The 23,838-nt window shown below is 38.0% G+C and overlaps 1 protein-coding gene and 1 long non-coding RNA gene across 6 annotated transcripts in view; one reads left to right on the top strand and one right to left on the bottom strand.

Annotated features, from left to right (window-relative positions):
* COL11A1 (collagen type XI alpha 1 chain) overlaps positions 1 to 4,190 on the top strand; it is a 128,921-nt gene extending 124,731 nt beyond the window's left edge. For all 5 annotated transcript variants that reach the window (XM_085585874.1, XM_085585872.1, XM_085585875.1 and 2 more), the window contains 3 exons: positions 214 to 282; positions 952 to 1,185; positions 2,442 to 4,190. In XM_085585874.1, the coding sequence (XP_085442000.1) occupies positions 214 to 282; positions 952 to 1,185; positions 2,442 to 2,588 (450 nt within the window). In that variant the 3' untranslated portion in view covers positions 2,589 to 4,190. The remainder of the gene's footprint in view (positions 1 to 213; positions 283 to 951; positions 1,186 to 2,441) is intronic.
* The window catches only part of LOC116183898 (uncharacterized), a 300,100-nt gene that overhangs the window by 19,432 nt on the left and 256,830 nt on the right, over positions 1 to 23,838 (bottom strand). Inside the window, exons 4-5 of the long non-coding RNA XR_014956902.1 lie at positions 11,976 to 12,030; positions 8,646 to 8,741 (exon numbers count right to left, since the gene is read on the bottom strand). This is a non-coding gene — a long non-coding RNA (uncharacterized LOC116183898). The remainder of the gene's footprint in view (positions 1 to 8,645; positions 8,742 to 11,975; positions 12,031 to 23,838) is intronic.

Here is a 23,838-nt window from a genome sequence, read left to right as displayed (position 1 = left end):
GAACTAACTCTCTTAAATTCCATTTGAAGTCATTAATTTGAAGGCATTCTCTACAAGAAAAAGCATTCTATTTCAGACCTTTAAAGTGGCTGAGATTTCAGGAAGAACCATTCTTAATTATCTGATGTGTTATTTTGTCCCAAGTCATGTAAAACCTTCATATCTGTCAACATATGTTTCAAATACTTCTGTCTCTGTTGTTTGACCACACAGGTTAGAATTTCATCATGGCCAAAGGAGAATCCAGGATCTTGGTTCAGTGAATTTAAGCGAGGAAAACTTGTAAGTTGTCACTGCAACTATAACTGTATTCACAAATTAGGTCCATGTTTTCAGCACTCAGCAAATCACAGGAAATTTTGTAAACATTTGCATAATGAAAAGACCCCCCCAGCCCTTTTCCCCTAAATATTACAGCAGCTACGTGGTCTCTTGCCCCTGGACAGCAGAAGCCTGGCCTGTGTTGTCCCACAGTGATCCAAAAGGTCACCTGCACAGCTGGTGGTGAAGATCTGGCCCCTGTCAGACACACCTCACCCCCAAACCTTAGGACAGCAGCTGGAACACAGATCCCCCTCCCCAGTCTAGTTTACTGGAAATATACTGGGTATGCAGAAGTGGGGCTGCAGGCTGGCTAACTTTATGATTAACTAAAAACAGATTGCCAAACAGATTCTGCTGCTTTACACTATAAGGTAGGAGTAATTATCTCTTTCCCAGTAGAACGAAGCTGCAATATGTAATTCTTCATCTTAAATATACTGCTACATCATGAAAATCTATGTACTGAGTCATAGCTGTATTGACCTTTAAAACTTCATAAAATGTTATGTGTTGGTTGATATTTTTATTAAGGGCAGTTACATGATTCTCTTTTGTCAACAATAATTTTGGTTTGCATCGTACCAAAGAAAACAGATAAATATTCATCTAACTTTTTATATTTTCCAGCTTTCCTATTTGGATGTTGAAGGCAATTCCATTAATATGGTCCAAATGACATTCCTTAAACTACTGAGTGCCTCTGCCAGACAAAATTTCACTTACAACTGTCACCAGTCTGTGGCCTGGCACGACGCACCCTCTGACAGCTATGACAAAGCACTAAGGTTCTTAGGATCCAATGATGAAGAAATGTCTTATGACAACAATCCTTACATCAAAGCTCTCCACGATGGCTGTGCAGTAAGTAGAGCTTCAAAGAGTCTTTACAAAACCAACCTGTCATTTAAAGTAGAAATCAAACAAATCTATTTTTTCACAGCTTTCTTCTGAGACAAGCTTTGTAAACACTTCACTTGTCATATACTGATTTTCAGTAGATTTTTAACCACAGTGCACTAGTGCCATATTCAATTTTCACCTACATACAGAAAAAGATATAACCACAAGCCAAGCAGCAGAAAATGAAAAAACTTGGAATGGATGCAGCACCACTGTGCTGAAATCAGACTATCTGCCGCTGTGTATGGGCACAGTATAAGGAAAGAGCAGAAGTAAAAAAGATAATGAGAGGAGGCAGCCTATAAGCAGAACATGTTGATACTAAAAATCAAGGTATAGACAAATAGAATAGTTATTGAATACAGCAAAATACACATATCACATAAGTCATATGTAGTACCCAAACATAGTGAATTAATTTAATAGTTTGATATATGACTCGGTATTTCCTTTTCTTGTTTTGTGTATTCAAAGCCAGGTGAAGTTTGTGGATTTTACTTTTCAGAATCTTCCTTTAGCTGAAACTCCCCAGAGGTGTCCAAACATACATCAGCTCTCTGAGCACTCCTCTTTCAGGGTCTCTGTGGACAGAGCAACTGTTACCACTTCTCAGAAATAGAACAGTCTCTATTGAACCCTTTGAAACAAAGACATCAAAAGAACAATGACAATTGAAGCCTCATTAATTATTTGGGAGTTTGATATAGGAGCATTCTGAAGGCAGTTTCTGAGCAGAGATACAGAATTAGAGACCTGAAAGTGGCAGGATAGACACCTGAGGCAGAGATGTGCAAAGCACCTCCCCTCAGCAGTGAGACTAATGCACAACTGCTTCATGTCCACCCTTTCTATGTGCTTCATGTCACCCTTCCTGTGTTCCCACAGGAGATACGTGCAGTGCTGTGAGAATATTACTGTTTATTAAATAGTATAGATATGAACTATAGAATTCTCTAAGAAACATGAAATATCCAAGATTATTTTTCTTTTGTAGGCCTTCTTTAGCAAGTAAAAAACCTATGGGCCATCCTCCAACTAAAATCATGTCACATTTTTAGAATGAAATCATAAGAAAATGTAAGATTTAGAGTTCACAATATCTGGTGCATGACAGTGCAATCATTTAGTAATTCTATGCTTTAGAGATAAATGAAGATCTACAGTATGTTAAAGGCTCAGAGGTGTAACAGTTTGGGTTTTCTTCTCTTTTTTAACAGTCAAGAAAGGGCTATGCAAAGACGGTGCTGGAAATCAACACACCCAAAATAGACCAAGTCCCCATAGTTGATGTGATGATCAATGACTTTGGTGATCAGAACCAGAAGTTTGGATTTGAGGTCGGTCCTGTCTGCTTCCTTGGTTAAGCTTAAGACAAAATCAGATCAACACAAATGTTGCACTTTGGTGCTACCAACCCAGTTCATGCCACATGCAAGTTTTGAATAAGGATGGCATAGAAAATGTCTTGCTGTGTATGTATGTCTTATCTAGAGAGTAATCATTGCCCTTGTAGGGCCAGAATCACATGACTTAAACTTATTTCGCAAAGATGCTGTGGCACAGACAGACAACATAGGGCTCACTTCAGGAACACCCCCTTTGGATTCCTCTGGTGCTGTAAAAAAACCAACGACAATGGTGCTCCTTCCATTACAACAAAGATGTGTTTAGAGAGTGTTTAATATAAACTGTAATTATTCTATGTACAGTACTATACTGTGATTTCTCTGTCCACTTCCGAAACTTGCATGTGTCTCTGAATTGCATCTGGCTCTTATTTTACAATTACAAACTACATTGTCAATACTTTGTATGTATTCTGAAAAAAATAAAACTGTAATTGCCAGTGAAGCCAATTCCATTTCTGATTAATAATAAAATCCCTTTGTATATATTGTTGTTGAAGAGCTTTGTTATTTGAAGTCGCCAGTAAAATTAAAGTGGCAAAACTGGAAGAGCTTGAGCAGCACACTCGAACAACTGCTTTCTGCTGATCACTCTGTGACAATGAATTTAGATGATGAAATGAAAGCACTTTCAAAGGTGCTGTGTTCCATGGTGCTATACCTCAGACTTTTTATTTTCTATTCCATAATTTCATGAGATAACTGTATATACCTAAAATAAACAAGTTTATCATTTTAGGTGGGGAAAATATGTAAGAAAAAACCAAACTTCTATATAAGAGAAATGTTTAAAATCTGTGAAATAAATTAATCATATAGCTTTCCTATTTTTTTTTTTTTTTAATCTCATCTTGATTTGTTTCCACTGTGCTTATTTGGGCTACATAAATATAAAAACTGGATTTGAAACAGTTATTTATGGATTTTTGCAGTGTTTACTTAGATGTTTATGTAAGCAATGATGGATGTTTGCTTCCTGAACTGGATACTAAAGGTTTCACAGAATAGTCTATACAATATTTGCCTGTCCCATTAATATGAATTTTTTTCCTTCCTGTCACTCCACCTGAAGGCCAGGGATGCAATATGTCTAGGTCATGTGATTCTACACAGTTGCTCAGCAACATACGTGGGGCTGCTTCCTAAAGAGCTGTCTTTGACCCAAACTCATTTTACAATTCACTGTTCAAAGCTCACCAAAAACACATGATGGTTTGGCCTTCCCTCTGAACATTTTATTCAGGTAGTTGGAAGTAGAAATTACATTTTAGCTTTACAACACAAATCCTCTTGTAATTATTTTTCATAATATATGTAAGACTTGAAAAGAAATGTTTGTTTCTATTTCCTATAAATTGTTAAATTAAATAGTACTAGTTTCTGCTGGCTCGTTTCCAACTGGTATTTTCTTATGCACGTTTATACATGTAAAAGTGAGATTCCAAAAGTCAACTTCTTGCTGTTCATATTTTCTTTTATTTTTGAACCAAAGTTTGTAACTGTCACCTCAAAGAGGGAAATACAAATTTTATTAATAAAATCAAGTCTTGTTTATCTGGATTGGTCATTCTCTTATTTCATTGTCCAAAATGCACCCACTGTCATTACTCTAATTTTATTCTGCCTCCAGACCATCCGGGCTTGAAAAAAATGTTACTACATGTCCTGGCAAGCACTGGGCAACAGCACTGGGAGGAGAAGTGTTAACAGAGAGGTGCTAATCTGGCCACTCTCCGTAGGCAGCAGGGATAAATTCTCATGTGGTTGGTGTGGATTTATTGCTCCAGCAGTCCAGGTAATACCATCAAACACAAGACAGGAGCCTGATACTCCTTCCCCAGCTACTCACAACTTACAGCGACTGTCCATTCCTCAATCTTGTGCTTGTAGGACTCCATTGGGTATGCAGATGACCCTATTTATTAATAGGAAATGCAAGAACTAGACCAAGGCTTGGAAAGTAGTGGAACACAGAATGTCCAGCATCTTGTTTTAGACTGTGGAACCAGAACCAGCAATGGGTCCAATGACATGACATATGTCCCCTTCCCTCCTTTTAATCTGCTACTTGTTCTCCATGAACTCTGGCAATGTCTAAGTGAGATGTGAGGGCAGCTGCAGCAAGCTTGGCAGAGAAGCAGACGTTTTTTCCTCCTCAAGGGGGCTGGGCTAAGTTAGGAGCTGACCTGTTCAAGCCTATCTAAAAAAAAAACCTCCTCGTCTGAGTGCTTTAGAGTAAAAAATAAAGACAGTTGCAGTTTGGCAGAGTCAGGATTAGTCTGCAGCAGAATGTTGTTTCTAAGAATGCAATGACATATGCAAGCAGCCAAATGAAACCAGATCTCCAAAATTAGTCCAAGCATCTTGCCAAGGTTTGTGTCAGCAACATCACAAAGGAGGAAATGAACTTGAGTCTTCCACTCTTTTCAGCAAGGATACATCTGGTTTATTTTTTAACCTTTCTGAAGGCCTTAACCACTTACCTTGCTATTTATACTTGTCATGAAAGCATCTCACCATTGCTTGTTATCTAACTCCTCATTGACCTATCTCTTTCTCAATCTGCTGTTCTTTTCTCTCCAAGTTTCAGATTAAAGGGGGAAAAAATGCCATTATATATTCTTCCCTTCAAGCAAAAATTATGCTCTTGGTTTTCCCTTGAAAGAAGTCTCCTATTAGCAGTGCTTAAAACTCAAACAAACAAACCAAAAGGGCACTTCAGAACAGAAGAAAGTTTCACATCAAAACTCACATATTAGTCTTCCTATAAAAAAAGCTTCAGATTCTATTGTCAAATTCTAACAGCCTCCAACATAAAACATAAAACCTCCAATTCATGATACGGTATTATAAAATACTTAGAAACAAATCAAACCTTCAAAACTATGCCAGCCAAATTCCTTGCTCAGCCAAACCCAAAAGGAAAGAATTATCAATATTCTTCATACCCTAAATTAAAGACCTGTGCAATCACAAAAAGACTGAAATTGTTATGTAACGTGGATTTTATGTCTAGAAACAGAACTTGGGTGTTCTGTGAACTTGAGGGTTCACCCTACCTAAAGCAGACGGGGCAATTTGTTTTGGAAGTTTGCTTCAAGACCCTTTAAACAGAAAGCCATCCTGGAGATGATTTCTTCACTGCAAACACAGACTGTGGTTGTGTTGCATGGAAATGGAGTAACTCAGCACATGGGAAACCAAGCCCAAAAATTACTCCAGACTGAGGCAATGTTCTGACCAGAATTACACAGAGTGTAATAGACTAGAGTGGCAGAAATTGTTCTGTGTGAATGAGTGGAGTTTCTTTGCCTCTCATGCTGGATAGGGCAGTATCAACTCACCATGACTGGCACATCTCTTAGAAAAGCTCATAAAATGCAATGAAGATATTTTTTTCCAGTGCAAGTGAGAGCCATTATGGCTAACACCAACAGTCACCTTGTGACACAAAAAGGTACAAAGCTACATGGAATAAGGACAGTGAGCTCCTTAAGATTCTTCCCCTTGGGAACAGCTTTGTTAATTCCAAAATTAATCTTCACATGCTAATGGCTGGAAGGAGAAGCCTTACTAGCCACTGGTTTTCTATTGCAAGCACACTCATTTTTCCATGAAAGAACATCTTCTATTGTAGATGGACCAAAAAATTGAAAATTACGAAGATGGGATATTAAATGTCGTGTCTATTATATTTACCTGGAAACCTGTCTTATCTGTGTTCCTTTTGAAAGCACGTAAATTATCAGAGGCTCATTGTTAGTTCAGTGAAAAGCAATGCCAAGATTATTGCCAAGGAGTAGATTGCTCTAAAGCTATTTATACATTTTGTTTCCAATAAAAACGTTGAAGATTAATACAGTGAGGAAGGCTGCAAACTTACAGATATGCTGACACTCTGCTCTAGCCAAGACTGGCCTTGTTTCCTTCTCAGCTCTGTGAATGAAGGCCCTGTTCTAATGAGAGAGGATGCAGCCAAAGCCCACAATGGACATATTTTGTCTAGGTTGTCCAGGGAGCTTTGGCAGACCTTGACTTTGTTTCCAATATCTCATGGGGCAGGGGAGGGGAAGACGTGATCTCCATCAAAACACACCTAATTTCACTAAGACAGACAAGAGTTGTTAAAACTCAGCAGTGGAACCGGGATGTAAGTGCCTCCTCTGCTCCCTATTATAATCAAAGAAATTGGGTTTTTTAACATCAAAATTCAACATAGTTAATCTTGCTGAAGCATGAAAGTAACTCCAGCTTGCACTGTGATTAAAATTTGGATGAAAATTAGAAATTCAGTCCATCCAATAAGATGCTGGTTGGAAACCAAATGAATTCTCTTCTAGCCCCAGAAGTTCTCTAAACTGGATCTTCTGTTGTGTTTTCAATGGTTAATTAGAAGAACCTTTCTGAGTTCACAGGACTAGGACAAGGCTGCCCAGAGCCCCAAGGTCATCTTAATAATCAGGAATGAACACAGGAGCCTCACACTCAGCTCCCCTCTCACCTGAAATATTTCACAGCCAGAGATCTTGCACATGGCCTTAGTCCCTGTGGGCTGCAGCAGTGCAAGGCCACTGAGTCATGGCCTCAGAGGCCCAGCCTGGAAGCTCTGAAGTTCCCCAGCAGAAGTTAAAAGTAAACATAGCTACAGGAGAGCCATAAAGCTGAGTTTTTTAAATTAAAAATGTTAACTACATGAGGAGACTCAGGATGTGACTAACAAATTAAACCATTACACTGTAATTGTTGTTTCTGAAATGGAAATAATGAATTCTTATTTGTTAGCTTACTCAGAATGTTACTCAGAAAGGCCACACAAGTCAGCCAGGGTATATCATGGAGCTGCATGACTTCTAGAGCAGGTCCTCCTCATTACAGCAGGAAAGTATCTTAAGTAGAATGAGAGGTGGAAAGATTTAGAATGAAGCTGTTTTTACAGACATAGAAGCTTTCATCTGTCAAATATTAACTGGAAAAAAAAAAAAAAAAGGTAAGGTTTTATATCCTATCCTGACAGTCTCTTGAGCCTGGGCCTTTATTTTGTTACAATATCATCTCAATGGCAGCTCAGGTGAGAAAGTAGCTGTGCTTTGTGGTCCTGGTGCCCAAATTAGCTCACAAAATAACATAGCACAATGTCAGGGCTCAGGTTATGGAAAATGCATAAAAATATAATCTTCCTAACATTCACTATTCAGTAACTTTCTGATTTGGATGTATAGCAATCACTTATCCCTTTGTCATTCCTCAGAAGGATTTTAGAAATATCCACTTTGCTCTAAGCCTGCAGAGTTTTTCAGTGCACAGATATTAAGATCAAAGTTGTTTACTGTCAGAAAGAACCAAAAATGGAATTTTAATTTGTGAAAACTTTCCACAGCACTCCAAATTCTGAAAAGAACAAAGAACATTTCACCTTCCAACTACTCCCCATTTTTAAATTGTGATGTTTCCATTTGAAATAATGAGGTGTTTTTGTCCAAACTCATTGAAAGTATTTGATTGACAGGACATCCATTGGTACCCTCATCAAGATTGTTTTCCCATGTGCTGGGAGACAAGTGATGAGTACAATACTAACATATTGGAATAAAATACAATGCTAACATGTTGGAGGTATAAAAACACCTCTAGAAGAGAAAGGCACAATAAAATAGTTCTCAATGTATAACAGAAAGCAGGGAAATGTAGTGGGGGAAAAAAAAGGAAATAAGAAAGCAGGGGGAAATACATGGGAAAAGAATGATAGAAGAACTTGCTTCCCTCAACTGAGGGCAGGAGGGTGAGAAATCTTTATGGGCAGTCTGGGAGCATCCCATGTGATTGCTGCTACTGCAGGGCTCAGGTTTGTTTCTCATAGTCAATGCAAAGGCAGTTTGCACAGTTGGGAGGCACCAGCAAAACTGGTTTATAAAAAACACACCTGAAGAGCAGCAAAGATTTCTGTGTGGGAAACACCTGCAGAACTGCCTGCAGCCACATCCCTGTGCCTCGCTCTCCTTCCCCTCCCACACTCACCTCTCTCTCAGACACTCCTGGCACTGCCTCCTCTGCAGGATCTCTGTTCTTCTGGAGCAGCCACATTTTGCTGGGACACTGGAAAGCGCAGGAGATCTGAAAAAGGGGACAACTTTTAAGGTTAAGAGAGAATGGATGACAGGGGAGGGTGAGCAGGCTCAGAAATCAATATATACCCATGCTACCATACTGCCAGACCCATAAAATAGAGAGCCTGTATGGACCATCTAGATTAGGAACAGGCAATTTCTGTGTCCTTTTCCTACCACAGAGAAGCACCGAGACCAGGCAGCTCTGAGGGCTGTCTCTGAAAGGAAAGTCAGATAAAAACAATAGGGAGTTCAGCTCACACTGCTGACCCTTTGAAACCTCTCTCTTCCTTTTAAATTTGACCTATTTCGTTCTTTGAACACATTGACATCACACCAAAGCCACAATATCACAATGAACCACATTTGACCTAGCATACATCTTCCCATGAAAATATTCCTGAAAAAGCAGTAAAAATATTTTAAATGGACAGTCCACATGAACTGAGGATACCTGAAAATGTTTCTGATGAAATGATTTTTGACTATTCCAATGCATTATGCAGTTTTGCATGTGTGCATTCATTTCTCATGTTTTGCATAATCTTTCTGATGACTGTATGCACAAGTGTACCATGTGGAAACAGCAGTGAGCCGATGTGATTACTCATTAAACTTAATGAGAAGGTTAGAATTATCTACTATAAAACTAAGAAGAAAGCAAAATCACAAATTTAAAAGCTAACTAAGGGCTGAAACATATGCAAGTACAATTACTTAATACACTCTTAACATGCAGAACAATAAATATATCATACACAGCAAATTTGTATGCATGTTACCCAAGTGTAACTCAGCTGTGATGGTGTATGAAATAATACATTTAACTCTAATCAGACACATAACTCAGTGGAAGCAAAACCACAAAGTACTTAAGGGCTGTCTTGCACCACTGGAATATTTTTCATAGCCAGATAGCATTCTGCTCTTCTCTGTTTAAACACAGGGAAGGAAGACAGAGCTTGATGTGTGCCTCCAGATCTCTGTAAATAAATGCAGGGTGACTCCTACACACAGAGGTCAGGGCTATAACAACACAAAAAACAGAGAAGGATGAAGCCCAGGGCCTGCAAACAATGTATGTGTGACAAGGGAGAGTTACAGAGGAAGATGACCAAGTACAGCTGAGGGATCATAAAACCACAGGGAATACTGAGTTCAGAAGGACTCCCAAGGATCATCAAAGTCCAGCTCCACACAGGCCCATCACCAAGGGTCACACCACTCCTGAGAGCATTGTCCAAGCACTTCCTGAGCTCTGCCAGGACTGGTGCTGTGACCCTGGGGAGCCTGTTCCAGTGCCCAAACACCCTCTGGGGGAAAAACCTTTGCCTCTGCCTAATATCCAACCCCAGCCTCTTCTCAGCCTCAGGTGAGTTACCTGCATCCCACTAGTGGTCACCAGAGAGAGAGATCAGTGCCTGCCCCTCCATTTCTGCCTGAGGCAGCTGTGGTCTCACCTGTGTCTCCTTCACACTTAGCAAGCCAAGTGAACTCAGCTGCTCCTGATATGGTTTCCCCTCAAGGCACGTCACTGTCTTGGTAGCTCTCCAATAGGTTTAAATCTTCCTTCTATTGTAGCACCCAAAACTTGTACTCAATGTAATATTTACAGTATAGTACTCCAGGAAATACTCAAAAGCCCTTCTTCAAGAGGTGGCTTTAAGGATGCTTTTCAATGTTTGTTCTGACCAAAGCTCCCTGCAGAGGCCTGGGTTTGGCACTCCCAGCAGCAGCCCCCCCTTGACCACTCAGGGCCTGTGCTCTGCCAGGTCATTCCAAAGCCCACAAGGTGACTTTGAGCCCATGTGTCTGTCAAAAGACACACACCTCCACTTACCCCTAGCTGAGACCCAACGTTATTTTTTTGTCAGGAATTTTCTTCCCCTCAATTCTCATTTCTCCTAAAAGCATCATATTAAAAATGTACCGCTCCCAGCACCCACAGAGTTTTATGCATGTGAGGAAGATTCATATTGAGTTGTTATCACTTTAAAGGCATAATCAAGGTTAAAAAAAGACCAACAAAATCTCAAACCCCACCAAATAGAAACATTGCCCTCTCCTCCTTTGAACCTGTGCATGTGCTCACAGGGTGATGGCACTCTGACCTTTCTCCCTGCCATGCCATGCAAAACACTTCCCATGAGCTAGCGCCACCCTGGGGGTCATCCTCTCCAGAGCTTGATGGCTGCAACCTGAGGTGAGAGACCTTTTCAGAGTGAAGGAATGAAAAAGGTTTGTTTTCTTTACCCAGGTGTTTCTGTGCTAGAATGGGCTGCAAAATCTGAGTGGGTATGAGCATTCAAACAGCAGGCATGCAAAGGTAATATTTAAACAACTCTATAAATGAGCTAGGAATGTGTGTCACTGGTTTTGAAGCACTATCTAAGGAGTTTTTATGCTGAAAACACTTCTTTTGAGACATAAGTCATATTAAGCAGCTTTGTGGCAGATACAGTAGGTCCTCTTTCATGCAATCTCTTTCTCTGAAAGCTTTGATTGAGAACTAAGACAAATGAAGGGTTTAGTGGTTAAGCCTGGAAGCTTCCTTTGGTAAACTCCTTCCTGAATTAATTCCTGCTGGAGCTCATCACCCATAATAATATTTCAAGAATCCTTCCCCTATCATCTTCCTCTGTCAGATTAAATTCATCTTTTTGATGTGACACACATTAAACACTGTAAAAGAGGAACAAAAGTTTCACTACTCAATAGGGAGAAGAAGCACAGAGTGTTGTTATTGTCCACAGGTCTACTTTTGCACTTGGTGAAATATGAAGGACATTTCAGCAGAATTTTAAAGATAAACAGTTGAAAAGAAAGAATTCCCTTGTCCACAGTCCATCACCTTTAAGGACCATGGGAAGGATTTTTCTATATTCACAGCTTTAGGATGCTTCCATGCAGCATGTACAACAAAGTGAGAGACCTGCACCAGTCCTTACACACAGACAACTATCAAATTATCAATTGTGGTTTTGGCTAGGCTCTCTTCCCCTGGTTCTCCTTAGCTGTGAATTGTCTTAGGCTGAAGGTATCCTACAGAAACAAATGGAACAACAAGTCTTGTCAAAAAACACAGCTGATAGGCAGGCAGGTGGGAACTGCAAATTAAAACACTTCTGAGCAGGGCAGAACTCCAGGACATGGTAAATTCTTAAATTAACCAACATGCAAACCATGCAGTTTCCCTTGCTAAGCACTGCTGCTATGGAGATTGCAAAAAAAAAGGTCTTACCCTTAATGAGCTAGGATCCAGTTATGCAGAAAATGCAAAGACACATTTTAAACACCTAGGGATAAAAGGAGAGAAAGGTTAAGACAGCCTTGATCTGTATCCCATCTGAAAATAAATGCAAATTCTTTCTCTGGCAGATGCTTTTAGAACACTTGGAAAAAACCAAACCCACAAAAAATTATTTTTCTCTAATGCTTTCATGAAAATACTAACAAATTGAAAAAAAAAAAAAAAAAAAAAAAAGCTTGAGCTGTAAATATAGATTATGTATCTTACAGGTGTCCAAAAGTTTTAAAGCAAATCAAAATAAACTTTTTCAGTAGGCTCAGACTTCCTGAGGTGTAATACATTTAGTTTTTCAACTCCTTAAAAGCTTTTATATGACATTTGAAAAAGAAATAACCCTTCAGTCAATAAGACATTAACACATGCCAGTATAAAACATACAAAAAAAATGTAATAGAAGTTACACACATAAGTTTATATGAAGATAAAAATACAGTCACTCTTCACTGCCATGAACTCAACCACATATAAATACACTTGGTCTAACTTCACAGAACTTCCATGGTTTGTGATGGTATCAAATCAAGACTGCAGAGAGCTGAAGGCTGACACCAGGTTAAGTGAAAGGGAATCAGAGCCATTCTGCTTCCCTGGCACCCATTATGGTAATGTGATCAGTACCTTGACAGATGCTAAGAAGAATCATTTTGCTGATTGACTTTTCTTCAAATCTAAGGCTGTGGGCAATCAAAGAAAATATGAACATCTGGCTGAGCTTTTGATTGCCATGCTCACTGATATAGTGCACCCAAATAAGCAACAATTAGTACAGCTTGTGTCAAAAGACCCATCAGCTAATTCAAATTAAGTCAGGAAAATTGAATCCAATTGGCATTCATGCATATTTGTATGCAAAGTTTAAATATGATTCTTCTGCATTACATTATCCTTTATTTACAAGGGAAAAACATGCAAAGTTTTGTGGTTTAAGCAAATATTTTCAAAAGCCTTTTGACTTCTTAAAGCCAAACTCCTGGTAAAACTCTGTGTGCTTTCAAAGGACATATTCAATCTAATAAACAGAAAAATGTGGTGACTTTCCCAAGTTCATATTCCTCACTTCTTAAAAAATGTCACAAATTTGCACAAGTAATTCATTGGCACTTTGTCAGTAGCAATTATAGTAATGCAGAACTGATATGTGGGTAAATTCACTAGCTAAGAGAATGGCCAAGATAACTACCAGACTGCAATAAGAAAGAAAAATCTGAAGACTAATTTCCTCATGTATTTGCTTGATTATAAGTGTAAAACCCTTGGAATATGTACTTTCTTTTTTTAAAAAATAGCTTTCCTGTTGGGATTCTATTTATGGCAACAGTAAATTAGGCTGCATGAGAACCTGAGATTAAAACTAATCAAAGGCAAAAGACAAGCTGTGTGCCTAATTTTTTAACAAGAGAAATTTAGTAAAAAAAATTCAAATTTATTTTTATTTAATTTTAGCTCCTTGCAGTAAATAAACTTTAGTCATTGTGTGACAGATATTGTTTCCAAGTTAATCTGTTAAAATTTTATTTGTAACTTGGGTGTGAAATTTGGGTTTTTTCTTAAAAAATAGTTACAGACTCTCTGGCTGAGGTGCTCTCTGTGCTCAGCTAACTAGAAGTGAAATTTACTGTAATCTTACCTAAATCTCAGTTATCTTAATTTTACCTGACTCTAAAATCCTGTTACAAAATTACAGGATTTCTGCAACTCATTCAGATGTGTTAATGTAAAGCCTAGCACAAACCAGTGTACGTTGCCCCCCAGCAGCTGCAGCTTTGCTCATGGACTGGGGTCACATTGCACCTGTAGCCACCTCTCCTGGGGGCCAGTATTGTCAGAGCCAGAGAGCTTCAGAGCAGAGCTGGGAATACCTAAAATACTGACAGAGCAGAAGAGGGACCATGTCACAGGAGAAGGCTGGGTGGTCACTCCATTGGCTGGGAATCACACGCTACATTATCAGCTGCCACTGATGCAATGAGTGGGGCCAAGTACCTGCTACAGTCTTATTTTTCTTAGGGTTCCCTTTGTTTTGATGGCAAGAGATACATTTTCCTAATCACTGATTCAAACACTCTTGACAACAATCAGATCAATTAATTAGAAAACTGTTACTAGGCTGCCTTCATAACTCAAGAGTTAGCTTGTAATCCATAACTCCAAACAGTCTTTTAGCAGCTGTTTTCTTGAAGTCCTTTCCTTTAAAATACTAATATCTCTTACACATCCATCTTCTGATTCAGAGGTTAAGAGTTCTTCTACTAGTATTACCTTTAGAAATATAGTTGATGGAAAATCCCCTAGGTAGTCTAATGATATGGTCCAGCTCCTCTCAAGTGCACAGGCCCCTTATAAATGCTACTCAAAAATCAATATCAATCCTTCAGTGCCTTCAAAAGATGTGGAGTAAAGGCCATAATAATGGTGATTGCCTCCAGCAAATAACTGCTCAGTGATTATACTGCAGTGGCCTGGAAGTCCAAATCTCCCTTAATAACTTTCAAAATGGATGCATGCTGGGAAATGTAAAATCATCGCTAGCATGCAGGTCAGTAGCTGCACTTTCTAGTCAAGTACCTACTTATTTACTGTGTTGCTCTCTTATTATTGACATAAGATTTTGCACAAGTCTGCTAAAAAAAGGTAAGCTGCAAACCAGTAGGTCAGCATTTCAGACAAGTTCAGCACAGCAAAGAGTACTGTGCACCACAGGAGAATCAGCTGGCAGCTCCTCCCTTTGCCTGTTTTATTTAGGAATCTGAAAGTAGACAAAGAAGAATACAATTTCAAAGACCATGGTAGTAAGGAAAAACTCACTCCAAGTGTAAACAAAAAAGCAGCATTCATATTTATGGCCTCTGATAGTTATTCTCTGAGTAAAGCAGCTGCTTGCTTGCAGTCAGAACAGGGGACTACTTAGCAAAGTCTGAAGTAGTGTTACGTACTTTACCACTAAGACTCTGAATGTCATGTGGCATTTGCCTGGAGTTCAAGTTTCCATGGTTTGCACGTGAGAAGGTCTCAGTGGACAGGATCAAACTCAGCACAGGCCAGGTGTAGCAGCCACTGCTTTCACTGTTCCACAGACTCAGCTGCTCCACTGGAGTAAGAGAGTGCCTACAAGTCACCCAAAGCCCAAGCTGCCCTAGGGCATTGCCTTCCCATCTCATTATCTTCTGCATGCTGACACTGAATCAAAATTAACCAACCAACCAAAAGGGTTTGCCAAGACATCAGGGTTTCCTTAAAGTCTGCTCATGGTTGAATCCATGCTTGACCCATGTGTACAATTCACTCTCAAAAATAAAAGACATGATAAAGTTCTCTCTCTACAGAGAATTCTTGGCAAATGAGTGCTCCATCTTTCCAAGACAGGAAGTCCTTGCCATACAGAACAATCTTGCTATATTTACCCTTCACCCTAACAAAACTTGTAAGTAAAAATACTGGAAAAAATTGGCCATATACATACATAGATCTATTACCAGCAATGTTACTTGCTACAAGACACGATGAAGTAATTCTATAATAATAAAAAAAAATGTTGGAATTTGAAAGACAGTGGTGTTTTTGTATATTAAAACCAGAAGTACAAAATAAAGATTGATGAAAGAGAACTCCCAACTTTTTACTTTTTTAATCCTGCATTGGATTTTAAATATTTTTATTTCAATCATCTCTCAAATATTAAAGTTCATTTTCTACCAGTATTCCTACCAATTCAAATGTCTTAGCAAGTTCTGGAAAACCAACCTGTTTTGTAGACATGCTGTACCATCATGTTGCGTTCCAGAGCTCTGTTAACCATAATAAAATCTTTACTGTGTGCTTTCCCTGCATGTATAATATACTGTTTGTATGAATGTCTATCACAACTGGAAATATATTGTGCCATCTAGCAGCTGACAGTACAAGCAATGCATAAATATTAGAATAGAGAAAAGGTTAGTATGATTTCAGAGCCAGTTTCATTGAAAATTCTCTGAACTGGCCACTCTCTTTGTGCCATCTGTTTTCATAGGACATTCTGGTAGCTGATGGGGTTTTTATTTCAAAAGCTCCGAAAACAAATGTTATGGCCAAATATATTCTCTACAATAAGCATTAGGTAGTGAAATAAATTAGACTAAGTACATACCCAGGAGTAAAATTTAGTTACAGGCATGAGTGCTACCAGAGGTATCAGACTCAGAGAACCCATTATGATTTAGACCTTAGTGATATGACAGTAATAAGATACCTTAAGCAAGCTGTGGGCTGAATCAATCAAGTTAATCTCAACTGCGTGTTAGTGAAGTCATTTTATCCATGTAACTTGATTTTAGTCCATTAAGACAGCCCTTTTACTTCACAGTGAGTATAATCATTATGTTTCCCTACCTTCATTTGTCTTCATTCAAAGGAGCACTCGACCACCTTGGTGCTTATTGCCATTAACAAGATTGTGGTTTACCTTAATACAGGGTCAAATGGAGTCACAAAGAGTCATGTGGATGATAGCAAGAGAATCTGCATCAGTGTGCTCAAGGTTACTATGTAGGTGAGAAATACAAATGAGCAATGAAATACAATTTAAGCAAACACTCAAATGGAAAACAAATGCGCCATTGCAGATACACAATTCCTGAAGCAGCTGTATAGGACTCCACTTGTAATTCTTGCAATGGGATTGAAAATCAGAAGAAATCAGAATTGTTAAGCAATGAGGAAATGGCAGATATTTTTTTACTAAAGCTGTATTTCATGAAATTATTATCTTTTACTGACAAGACAAGCATTATAAAACATAGAGAGTTAACTGCATGAGCATCTTAAGAGCCTGTGTATTGAAGCTCAAAAGTTCATTTGGCAGAGACTAATAGGCATAAAAGCTTTCTAGTTCATTTTAACACCTTCTGTTTTTCTCCCTGTTGCTGGCACTGATGTACAGTTATTATTGTAGTATCTGATCATATTTACAAATTCTTGCTACTTTTCCTCCTTAGAGACCTCATCTGAATCATTTTTGAATATCTAGCAGATGTTCAAGATACTGAGTTCTTAGAAAGGTGCAAGACTCTAAATACCATGTAAAGCACAGCTACAATCTCTAACTACTGTGCTTAAAAATTGAACCTTTCCTTGAAGACACTATCTCATATAAATACCTGCTGCTGGTTTTAGCTTCTGAATCAGCTCGTGCTGATCATGGAGGATTCAGGATCTCACACCAGACTAATCCCACACTGTATCCCAAGCTGTACAAAGTCTCTGTTAATTTTGTGCCCAGCATTTATGCTCAACATTTCCAGTACTACTTTTAACATAACAGTCTTTTACTATGAGTCCTTGGCCTCCAATGTTTGGTAGAAAAAGAAATGTGACTCCTGAGGCCAAAGTGTATGGATGGGAGAGGATGGTTTTGCCTTCTACAGTACTGATCTTAGTAAGTTTTAAAATGCACACTCAAGGGAACATGTTAATTTGACTGAGTACTCCTCACTTCACCAAAGAATCAACTTTTATCAGCATCTCAGGTTTGCTCCCCAGCTCTTGTATGAAATGAACTCATGGGGGCTGTGCACAGCTAATAAGTCTAGTGGCTTTTTAGAAGCAAAGTGGTTTGTCACTGTGCAGCAGCATATGACCTGCTGAGGTCAGATTAGATGCAGATTTGTTTCAGAAACACTTAGAATTTTCATTTTCTCTTAAATTAAAAGTAAAAATATCTGCAGCATCCGAAACATCTTCATTAAGGATGGGTAAGTATTTATGTACTCCTTTGTGTACACCTGAATCTTCTTCCACATTAGCCAGAGGGGAGTTAATCAGATGCTCAAAGTGAACTTCAGTGAACATGCAGAAGTAGGAGGTCGGTCAGAAGAAATCACTCATCTCTCACTGGTATAGCAGTCACATTATGAATGTGATACAGAGTTGAGAGGAATAAAAGTGATGCTATCCAAACTCAGAATGCCTTGATCAATCAGCAGGGTCAAAAAAAATCAAACATAATCTGCTAAACTGCTAATTGTTGAACTAATGGGTTTTTAGTGTGTATATTTACATGTACCTGCCTTGTCAAATTCTCTGACCAATGTGTGTTACCAATAGCTAACCCCAGTACTGCCTCTGCAGCTGCAGCTCCTAAGAATCTTGGCCTATTCTGCTCTCTGAGGAGAGAGGAGAAGCATCAACATGACATCCCACTCCCCTTGAAATCTCACCAAGTCAGGAACAAGTTCATTCAGGACAGCTTGCTTTGATTCTGTCAGTGTTTACATTTAAGGCAAAAAGGGCATGACTCTGATGACTAATGGTACAAGGACAACGATGTACAAAACTGTATCAATTAAAATCAAACATCTACTTTCATATATTAATACAAGAATATAGTGGGAAATCTTAAAACCCTTTTCTGTTCTTCCCAAATTAGATTACACATATATCATTATAGTCATTGTTTTATGGTTATGTGAAAGAGAACATGTATGATTGATCTTCAAATCAACCCTCAGCTTGACAGCCTAGACCAATGTATTATCCAGACCTCTATTTCTCATTCTGTTTCAACTGACAAAAAGAAATTTTTTTGTTATAAATAAGAACTCTCCAACAACAACACAAAATAATCTGATACTGGCAGCCGCCTTGCAATGCACCTGTTCTCCGAATTCTCTTTGCTTTTGAAAGAACTCCCAAGTTTCCAGGCTGCTTGCATGAATAGCAACCTCATCTCTTGGACAGCAGTATTTGTAATAAAGTGAGATCAATTATTTACAATGTTTCCTGGAGGACACAGAGATGACATAAATTACAGATTAATTAACTTCTGGACACAAAATATAACTTAACTGTAAAACCAGCACACAAGTGGCTTTCCACCACTTTTTGAAGTCCATTTTAGTTCTAATACTGGGTTAAAAAAAAAGTCTTTATGGATATAGAATGATTGGGAAATTGCAAAAAAACCACACCATACTCTTAAATTACAGTTTCAGATGCCCAGGATTCTAACAAATGAATTTTTTTTTTAACCCAGAGGGTACCTTTGAAAGCCATAAATGTCACTGAGATTTCCTTGTTGTGAAGACAGGTAAGGAGTGGGTGTCTGAAGTCACTGTTAGGCCCTGACAGACTTGCATTCATTGCAGGTACAGTTTTTATTGAAGTACAAAAGCAAGCCTGGGGAGCAGCACATGCTGGGGAGGTGTCCTTAGGCCAGCAGTAATTAGCTCCCCTAAGAATCCTGTAGCCACGAGGTGCCGTTAGCATTAGGAAATGTACTGCACTTGGAAGATGTACAAGGATTTCAAAGAACTCATTGCTACCAGATTATCCTCTACACTGGATTTCTGCATTCTGTTTTCAATTCTTATTATAAAATTATAAATAAATATTCAGACAAATTTGTAAGTTATTTTTGGCAACCAGTTATTGCACTTAATACTCAAAACCCCAAAAATTTATGTTTTAACTAGGAATGTCCCTTTTGCGTAAGGAAACAAGTTTGTTTTCACTTATTAAGACGCCTTAAAATATGTTCATTTTTCTTTTTTCCACTTGTTTACTCCTTGAAAAAAGTTTTTGGTCTGTATAAAAGAACAGAATTCTTTGAAGTAACTCACTTTTTCTTCCCTGATGATACTGCAAGATTCAATGAAAAAAACCCAACAAACCACAGAAGGATTTTGTCAGGTTTTAATAACAGGACAACAGAACAGAAATTTAAGCTGCAAAAGGCTTTCTTGTACTCCAAAAGCTCAAGATTAATATCAAAGTGATAATCAAAAAATTAAGTTGAAGGGGAGTCACATAGACATCAGAAAAAAGACTTTTTCTCAAGGAAGGTAATGCTGCTCAGGGACAAGTTGTTCAGTAAGAACATCTCAGAGGTATTTGAAAGTCAGCAAAACAAGGCCAGGACTGGCTGGACCAAGCTCTAGTACCAGCACCACCTCAGCTGGGGGCCTGGAGTCGGTAACTCCCAGAGGACCTTTCCAAGCAAAAGTTCTCCTACTGTAGTTACTGAAACTACCCAAGAATCATCTAAGAAAACAGATTATAGGATTTTAATTAAAAGGTTAAATATGGTAAACCCCCTAAATATAGAAATAAAGTCAAATATTGAAATCCTAATGCAAAAAGAGCAAAGCTTCAAATAAGGAAACATACTCATTCCTCAAAGCCCCTGTAATTTAGGGCTTTTCATTGAATTGTACATGCTAAATGGAAGCTAAAGACCAACACCTTTTTCCTTTCAAGTCATTCTAACGGGAATCAGATACATTTATCATATACATACAGCAAGAGTCTGCAGACAGATAAAGTATTTACTAAAAGTTACCCATATCGGCTGTCATCTGCATTTCAAAAATAAACATATAATTTTACAATACAAATCCATTAAAGATAAGTACTATCACTTCAACACACTTCCATCCCAAAATTTCACCTTCAAGACTTCAAACTGTAATAAAAAAAATATTTTAATTATTTTCCCTTTTCAGCACTGTTTAGACTCAGGCATTCAACCCAACAATTAATGCTAGCAGGGTTTGTAACTGGTTGGATAGGCTGCCTGTTCTGCAAGCAAAAATTTATATTAATATAAATAAATATATTACAATTCCTCTTTAATACTTGGATCAGTGTATTCCCAACAGGCAAGAAACATACTTTATTCTATCATCCTGAGAGGACATCTCATTATAGACAAGCTAAAGAGAGAACCCAGTATGAAATCCAGCTTCAAGTACTCATAAGTACATGCCTGACCACCTTATGAGATTATTCTACTTCTTTAATGGATAAACAGATCATGATTCCACTACAGTTTCACATACAGCAATTTCAAGCAACTCAGCTTTGGTCGGGAAAGAATTGGCTCATGCTAAAAATGTTCATAATTTTAAAATCTGGAGATTTATGGTTCATCTTCTGTATGGGCCTATATCGAAGACATCATATCTGTAGCAGTAATATTTTTCTTGACAGGGATTTTCCCACATTTTTGGACTAAAACCTCAGAGAGAATTATGTTTGAATCATTGTGATTTCACTATAAAACCAAAAAAGAAATGAGACCTACATTAACCCATCACAGAATTCAGTGCCTATATCAATTCCCTACATGAAACAAGTGACCATCTGCTCCACTTGCCCATAAGCAATATTTATATCTTCTCTCTTTGCTACCCTATTTATCTCACTTCCCCCCTTCCTTGCTTTAGCTTTAAATCCTTCTCTTCATATAAAACTACCCAACTATTTTTAACTCATGTCTTCCAAATTTCCACTTGGCTGCTCACCTCATCAGCATATGGCAGATCTGCTTACTGGTGTTACAGACCTCCTATCTGGGACCATTTATGAACCATCTTGTAGCTGGCACAGTCATTTACATGTCTTAAAGGCATTTACAAAATGTCACCAACTTCAGAATATATCCTCAGAAGAAGCTGTGGTCAGATCCACTTAAAGCTCTTGATCTTAAATTTGTTCGACTCTGTAGTGGGTCATAATTTCAAAAGTCAAAATAAAGCTTGATGTTATGTCTAGTATTATCGTTCTAATCATCCCATTATGATCTTGAGATTTCCATTTGATCTGGAAATTTCTCTTATATTGAAAAATAGGGTTTTGTGAGATTAAGGAACTATTTAGTATTTATAATTTTCCCCTCCAAAAGAAGAGGAGAGATAAATTTCTATTCTCAATTTTTTCCAGTCTTAATTTATTTGCAATACCTGATTCCCTCTTTCAGATATCTGGTGAGAAAAGTGTACCTAATGAGTGTTCTCCTTTTAAAAACAAAATGTAAGGAAATTTCTGATCTTAGAGGGTCTTATTGCTGAAGTTTGAGTCTCTAGTGATTATCTTAAAGCTGTTCAATACCAGTTCTGAGTTTCATATAAATGTGTAAAGTCCTTCTTATACATAAGCTAACAACCAATGCAGAGCTGCTCATTTGAGCTTTTCTAATTGTTCTTATACCATTAGCAAAGGAATTCTTGTAGATAGGTTTTTCATAATACCTTGTTGACATTTTTTATTTAACAATTGCCTCTTGAAGCTAAGCAAACCCTAGAGAAGAATAAAGCTATGGAAGCAACACTAATTAACAGACATAATAAATACGAATGGTTTAGTAAGAAATTTTTTAAAGAAGTGTATTGCATGTCAAGCAGCCAGGAAATACTTGGAAAATCAAGTTTTATTTCCTGGAAAATTTGACACTCTACATCAGGATATACTGAGCTGAAATGCTGTGTAACAAATTAAAGCAAGGGCCTTGTGTGTGCCCCTGTGCATTATTTCTCTGGTGTTGACATTTACCTCAGCTGCCCTTTGAGCAGACTGCAGAATTTGGACAAATTTATAAACTTACCAGTAATTTCTAAACTCTAAAATACTGCAATACAAAGTACGAGCAGCAATCACCTGGAAGAGATTTACTGATTAAGCAGCCCAAGTTAATTTATTAAAGACACATAGTAGTTTTACCATTGCTGTCTCATGTTTGTAAGCAAAACAAAGGAAAAAGACACATTTTGCCATGTTCTGATACTCTGTAGAATGCTAAACCATGCTTATGTAAAAAATCTGGAAATTCATCTGAGCTCCTCTGCAGAAAAAAAAAAATTAGTAAATTCAAAAAAATAAACTAAAAGAAGTGGTTCTGCTACTATATTGTCTCAATATATCTGGTATTGTTGTTCTTGAGCACCTGTAAGTGCTAACATGCAATGTTTAAAATAATCCTGGCTCAGAGGTGAGGTCTGAAGGTAAATACAGAGATTTTATTAATACTCCCCTAATTCTGATTTTACTCTGATAATATTAATTTTTTTCTCCATCATGTGATGTCCTTAGGGTCAGGCTATATCTAACCCAAGTATCATCTAAAAAGGAAGCTATAATAGAGATAATTGATTTGATTTGTCTTTATCTAGTCAATTACTTCATCCTGCACTCACTTTCCTTTATTTTTGCAATTTCTTGAACCAAGAGAATGAACTGTTATTGACAAAGGAAAAGAAGAAAAAGAAAGGGAGAAGTAAAGAGAGAGGAGATGGAATCTTCATTTGTCTGAATTTGTATCTCAACTTCTACTTTGCATTCAGATAGATTCAGTGCTAAAAATCCTCATTAATAAATAAAAGCAACCTTCTAACTCTGTATTGCTTTTGGTCCTGAAGAACATCAAAAGACTGTGCAAACCTAAAGCAAAATGCAATCAATTACCAAGCTCTGGGGATTATTTCACCAAAGCAATTGATTTAACTTCACCACTGCAGCCACCTCTCATTGGAAACATATCAGCTATTTAACAGCACACTCATAAAACAAGGCAACAAATTACCTCAACATTTCCTGGGGAATAACCTTTCAGTCTTTCACAAGAAGACAGGTCAAAATTCACCTTATTTTCTTTTCACTTCAGTTCATACTACCTCTACTATACCTACAAGAAATGTATTATAAAAGAAGGAAACCAACTGAAGTTTCCATACAGTACGGCTGAGGTTTCAGGAAATAGGTAATGGGATCTTTAATGACTGCATACAAGGATTGGGACTTGTCACATCAAACTGCATTTCTATTTAATAGCATGACAGGAAATAGACTTCAACGAGAAACACAACTCAATTCACAAATGCAGGGTTTCCATCAGTGCACATACTCGAGCCATGCGTGATCCCAGAGGGAGTATATGCAGGACTTTGAGGACTGACATTTATCTCAACAAAATGGAGAGTTCTGAGCTTGACAAGTGGCACTACCTAAAAAGGGAAAGGAGACACTGTCCAAGATTTCATATCCA

This window comes from Lonchura striata, chromosome 8 (assembly GCF_050655825.1).
Source record: "Lonchura striata isolate lonStrDom1 chromosome 8, ASM5065582v1, whole genome shotgun sequence".
In the NCBI taxonomy this organism is placed as follows: Eukaryota; Metazoa; Chordata; class Aves; order Passeriformes; family Estrildidae; genus Lonchura; species Lonchura striata.
The sequence above is the reverse complement of the archived record's forward strand: the minus strand, read 5'-3'. Positions and strand labels throughout refer to the sequence as shown.